Here is a 6,000-nt window from a genome sequence, read left to right on the forward strand (position 1 = left end):
CACAAAAGGGACGCTACTATTATGGAGCTTCGGGAGAGCAATATGAAACTCCAAGCCTTTGCTGATCGGGTTCCCGTTCTTGAAGATGACGTCAAGCGTCTGAAGGAGCAAGTTCGTGAACTTGAGGAGCAGAAGGCCCAGATGTATACTGGAGATCAATGCCAGGATATGTACTGGGAGGGGATCCTCGGCTGCCGCAGGATGTTTGCCAAGAACATGCCTGACTTTAAGTGGGCAAAGAATGTGCCTAAGTGGCTCGCAGCTGAGGATAACCAGGTGGAGTGCCAGGCTGATAGGGATGACGCTGCTAAGGAGCAGCAAGCTCGGAAGATCGCCTCGGAAGGTGACACCACTGCGGCTGCTTCTCCGAATGTATCTCCTCAGGGACCTGTTGGTGAAGTCCCTTAGGAATTCGGGCAGTCGTCTTCTTCGGAGTCGGTTGGTTCCAGTTGAGGGCCTCCGAACTTGTGCTGACTTTCCCCCCTTTTGCCTCGGTGCTGCGTCGTACTTTTAATAATTTTTGCTTTCTGTGTACTTCGGTAGGCCGATTTTAATCTGTTGATGGCTGCCGATTTAACTTGTTCATTTTTATTTTCAATTTTTGAGGGTCCTCGGGTATGTGCCGAGTTGACTGATGTGCTTGTATTTTCCCCCCAAATATTGAATAAAAAATGATTGTTTGTTAATTGACTGCTTCTCTATCTCTTCTGCTACTTCCGAAGTATCTAGTTCTTTTGTCTTTGAATCCGCAGATTTATTGAGGCGCTTCTTTGTTTGTGAGTCAAATCCATAGATTTGTTAAGGGATTCGGTCTGCTCCTGAATCTACTTCGAGCTCTTTTGTAGCGCTGAAGATGTTTAGAGTCTGCTTTTGAGCTCTTCAGATCCGTGGATCTGTTGAGAGTCTGCTTTTGAGCTCTTTTAACGTTTGTAGACATGTTTTAGAGTCTGCTTCTGAGCTCTTCATATCCGTGGATCTGTTGAGTCTGCTTTTGAGCTCTTTTAATGTTTGTAGACATGTTTAGAGTCTGCTTCTGAGCTCTTCAGATCCGTGGATCTGTTGAGTCTGCTTTTGAGCTCTTTTGATGTCTTTCTGTTCTTCCGACTTCTTGTGGTTCGGAAACCTGGGCAAGAAATCGCAAGTCTGATTCAGTTATGAGTTTCGAGGATCCGTGGATCTGAGCCGAACTCTTTATAACTGTTCGAGACTTTTTTGCGAACGGAATGTCCCTGGGTACCGCGAATCCGAGGATTCTGGACGGTACCTTGCGGGTTGTTTCGAATTAGCTATTTCTTGGGCCTTTTGACCCCAGGAAATGGCTACTTCGGGTTGATTTTAGCTTCGGATTGATCAGATTCGAAGTTTCATGTATTCGTATGAAAACATAGTGATAGAAAAATAAAAAGGACATAGGGATATGTTTAATGAAACACATGGTGCCAGTGGCTTTCCTCTTCTCATTAAACGACTTACTTGGAATACAAAAGGAGGGGTGAGATCATACAAAATATTTCTTGAGAACATCGGCATTCCAATGGTTCTTCAAGATGGTCCCATCTAACTGTTTAAGCATAAAGGTGCCAGTCCTCTTTTCAGAGTGGATGATGTATGGTCCTTCCCATGTTGCCGAGAGTTTCCCGTGGATCTTTCCCTTCTGAACTGCAGCAGCATTTCTGAGCACTAGATCACCGACCTTTAGAGGTCTGGCATTGACTCTTCGGTTGTAGTGCTTGCTGACTCTTTGCTGATAGGCTGCGTTGAGAGTTCTGGCTTCGTCCCGAGCCTCATCTAGCAGATCCAAGGATTCGGTCAGAAGTTGATTGTTGCTTTGCCCATGGATTCCATCATACTTGTTGTATGCTTGGACCCTTAGGCTTTCTGTTCCGATCTCTACAGGGATGACAACTTTGGAACCGTAAACCAAGTGGAAGGGTGTTTGTCCTGTAGCTTCTTTCTCGGTGGTCCAAAGGGACCAGAGTGTCCCAGGGAGCTCCTCTAGCCATTTGTTTTTTTCGTTCTCAACTCTCTTCTTGAGTGCGTTGAGGATGAGTTTGTTTGCGGCTTCGGCTTGGCCATTGCTCTGAGGATGGCACACTGCTGAGTAGGCGAGGCGGATACCGAACTGTTCACACCATCTTTGCAGTGGTGTGTTGTCGAATTGCTTCCCATGGCCAAAGACCATTAGCCTCGGTATCCCGAACCTTGTGATGATATTTTGCCAAATGAACTTGCGGACCTGTTGCTCCGTGATGGATGAGACTGCCTCGGCCTCAATCCACTTACTGAAGTAGTCGACCCCTACAATCAGCCACTTTTTTTGATTCACAGCCGAAGGGAATGGACCGATGATATCCAAACCCCATTGTGTAAATGGTAAGGGGTAGAGTGTTGCTTGCAGGGTTTGGGCTGGCTGGTGGATTGCAGGTGCGAACTTTTGGCATTTCTCACATTTCCTTGTCAGCGCCTTTGCTTCGGAGACCATGGTGGGCCACCAGAATCCGGCCCTTAGTGCCTTGTGTGCCAGTGCCATGCCTCCGATGTGATTTCCACATATGCCGAGGTGGATTTTCCTTAGGATATAATCGGCATCGGTTGGGCCTACACATTTCAGAAGTGGGGCTGAGAATGACTTCCTCATGAGCTCTCCGTTGGCGTCAATGATGAACCACTGGTTGAACCTTTTCAGCTTCCTTGCTTGCATCTTGTCTTCGGGAAGTTCTCCCCTCTCTTTGTACGCAATGACCACTACTACAAAATAGGCTTATAGCAACGGCAATAAACAGTTACCATAGATCAATTAACCGTTGCAATAGGCCTATAGCAACGGTTAAAAAACCGTTACCAATAGGGGGCGTTGCTATAAGTTTATGGCAACAGTTTCCCGGTTTTAGGCAACAATTATGATAAACTGTTGCCATAATTAACTATGGCAACGCTTTTTATAGGCAACACTTTTAACCTAAGGCAACAGTTATTCAACAACTTAAGCCAACATTTACACGTTTAAGGCAACGGTTTTTGCTAACTTAAGGCAACACTTATTAGTTGGTTGTTGGTTGGAGTTTAAAACTAAAGCAACACTTTCTTACACTTATGGTAACACATCTAATTGTACCTATAGCAACATTTTCTATCGAGTTATGGCAACACTTTTAGTTTTAGTTATAGCAACACTTTCAATCGAGCTTATGGTAACGCTTTCAATTAAGCTTATGGCAACACTTTCAATTGCGCTTATGGCAACACTTTCAATTGAGCTTACAGCAACGGTTTCAATTTAGCTTATGGCAACGCTTTAAATTGAGTTTATATGCTTTCAATTTATCTATAGCTACATTCTCAAATGGATTTAGTTATCCATATACCTGTAATACAAAGCTTTCAATTGATCTATAGCTACATTCTCAAATGGATTTAGTTATCCATATACCTGTAATACAAAGTTTTCAATTGATCTATAGCTATATTCTCAATGGATTTAGTTATCCATATACCTGTAATAAATGTCAACTACATATAATAAGATTTTCATAACAAATAAGTTAAAATTTTGTAAATTCATAAGAATAATAATATCTATTACAATTGTCTGAATGGTTCAAAAAATGTTCTAAAACTACCTCCATTAAAATTAAATAATCCTGCAATAATCTCTATACGTTAGCTTTATTTCTTAAAACCTGTCTAATATTTATGTTCCCTATAAATCTCCACATATTTAAAGTAGCTCATACTTCTTGACTATATGCACCATCCTGCACAACAAACAAATCAAGTATAACATTTTAATAAGAATTCAATATCAATGAATAAAATCCAAATATTTAAGAAAAAAGAAGCTCAACATGAATGACAAAAGATAAACCTTAAAAAATAGGAATGAACTTGTTAACCAAATAAGTTTACAAAGGCAACCTATGATATACAACAAGCTAAGATTTTTGCAAAACAAAAGAAAAAAGAGGTCAACTTCATGCAGTCCTTAAAACTGGTTCTATATGCCATTTCACAAACACAGTAGGCACCAATCAACAGCCCATATGGCGATAAGCACCTTATGGCATTTATGCTAAAGCACAAAACAGAAGGGACATTCATGGAGTAATTATGGTGAAATCGTCCAAGTACATGGTGAAATTACCAATTAGGACCATTCAAAGCTCATTCCTTTTTCTGAGTGGGGCAATTGTTTAGTTGGAAAAAAACCCAAGTGATTGCTGCCCCATAAAAAAAAGGGCCATATTTGTTAGCAGTTGAAAGTTATCAGTTTATGACATCCAAACAATTCTCATGGACTCGTCTTTCAACAGATAAAGCCAAAACATAAATGAATCAAAACATATACTTTCTATTCTCAGTTTCATTTACCAACGATTAAGTTAAGTTAACAACATTCTCTTGCATTTGCTTAGTTGCAATGACGTGATACATCATTCGTATCAACAACTAGCTAGTTTTGTGGTCATATCACATTAATCCGTATCATATTACGGAGTACGTACTCCTTTATATACTTGGCTCAATGTATAGACACGAATTTCAGAAAGTGGTTACAGACTTATCACACTAATCACAGGTTATACATTAATAAACTTTCCCATAACTATATTTCTCTACTGAACTCTCATTTTTCTACCATAACTATACGTCTATACTAAACTCTCATTTTAGGGAAAAACCGATTATTCATATTAATAATAGGGCCAATATTGAATACCCAACTCCAAAAATGGATCGATCAAACATATATTATGGACCCTATTGATCTTTGGTCCACCGGATCAGATATATGTACTTGTCAATTTATTGCATGAACATATTGTTGTACACCTTCAATCATTTCATGAACATATATAATGCCTTGATGAATTGATATGATAGCTTTCTAAACCTACTAAGGTTTGATCATTATTGATGTTCTTTGTATTATTTCACAATTTAGCATTCCTGCGTTTTGAAGGCAAAATACTGCGTTGTGGAACAGGTGCACAAAAATAAGGAGAAGGAATATTATGAATTAGAAAACATACCAGTAGGTAAGAAACCTATATGCTATGGACCATCTGCAGTGGCTGACACTATAGCTTTTGCAATCATTTGAGGTGTCAAACTAGGATCTTTTTGGCGTAGTTGTGCAATTGACAGAGCTATCACATCAAGAGTAATATTCTCTTGTTGACTTTCAAATTCCCTACGCATTTGTTGTAGTTTTAAGGCCTCTAATTCAAGTTCCTTTGACTTTCTTTGCATTTCAGCAGCTTCTGTAGCAACTTGTGCAGCATGGACTTCCTTTTCTTTTGCTAACTCTTCTTTTTCAGCACTTATATCCTTCTGCACATCAGCAATAACAGCAGTTTTAATGTTCTCCATGACTTCCTCTGGTAAAATCAAAGAAGTACTAGTTTTCTTCTCCTTCAGCTTCATACGAGTGACACCACGTCCAACTAACAGCTCTGATCCCCGACGTGTATTCCCCATTACTTCAACAAATGAATCCTTACGAGAATCACTGCTTTGTCCATCTTGCAAAGCTTCCAACTTCCTCATTGCTTGCTATATTAAAGAAAATAAGTTGGTTAATTCAATGTGTATGATACAATAGCTAGTTTGTATGTATATTAAAATACAAGAATTGTATAATAATTACTATCTTCTGTTCAGTGTCATCATAAGGCCGATCATACGTTTTTCCTTCCTTTCGTCGTCGAGTCTCTTCAAACATCTTTCTTTTTGATGGTGCAACACCATCTTTCCGGAACTAAGAAATGAATTATAAGAAAAACAAAATATATCAGTTTTTCATTACAAAACCATTATAATTAAGCTCAATATGAATTGCATATCGCACCATCTCTTCATGCTTCATGGCGAAAGAAACAGGACCAACTGTGTGCATGTTGTCTAGTTCTCGACGATTTTCTGAATTCTGCAAACTTGTTTTCTAACAAAAGAAAAAACAAATAATGAGCATATCTTGAAACAGGTAATTTTAGAGAATTA

At 39.5% G+C, this 6,000-nt stretch overlaps 1 protein-coding gene across 1 annotated transcript; it reads right to left on the bottom strand.

Annotated features, from left to right (window-relative positions):
- Positions 1 to 3,620: 3,620 nt before the first annotated feature.
- LOC130460611 (uncharacterized) lies at positions 3,621 to 5,618 on the bottom strand. Its single transcript, XM_056827928.1, has 3 exons — positions 5,482 to 5,618; positions 5,031 to 5,331; positions 3,621 to 3,755 (listed from the first exon to the last, which is right to left on the bottom strand). The coding sequence occupies exons 1-2, from the start codon at positions 5,545 to 5,547 to the stop codon at positions 5,053 to 5,055; spliced, it is 345 nt and encodes a 114-aa protein (XP_056683906.1). The 5' UTR covers positions 5,548 to 5,618; the 3' UTR covers positions 3,621 to 3,755; positions 5,031 to 5,052.
- Between the last annotated feature and the right edge of the window lie 382 nt (positions 5,619 to 6,000).

The sequence above is a fragment of the Spinacia oleracea genome, chromosome 5, assembly GCF_020520425.1.
Source record: "Spinacia oleracea cultivar Varoflay chromosome 5, BTI_SOV_V1, whole genome shotgun sequence".
Lineage (NCBI taxonomy): Eukaryota > Viridiplantae > Streptophyta > Magnoliopsida > Caryophyllales > Amaranthaceae > Spinacia > Spinacia oleracea.

Excerpts from the sequence above, each read along its gene's own strand:
- LOC130460611 (XM_056827928.1), bottom strand. The coding sequence starts at position 5,547 with ATGAGGAAGTTGGAAGCTTTGCAAGATGGACAAAGCAGTGATTCTCGT. Across the intron at positions 5,332-5,481 it reads GTAAGGATTCATTTGTTGAA|AAGGATATAAGTGCTGAAAA; the intron begins GTAATGGGGAAT and ends GCTGATGTGCAG.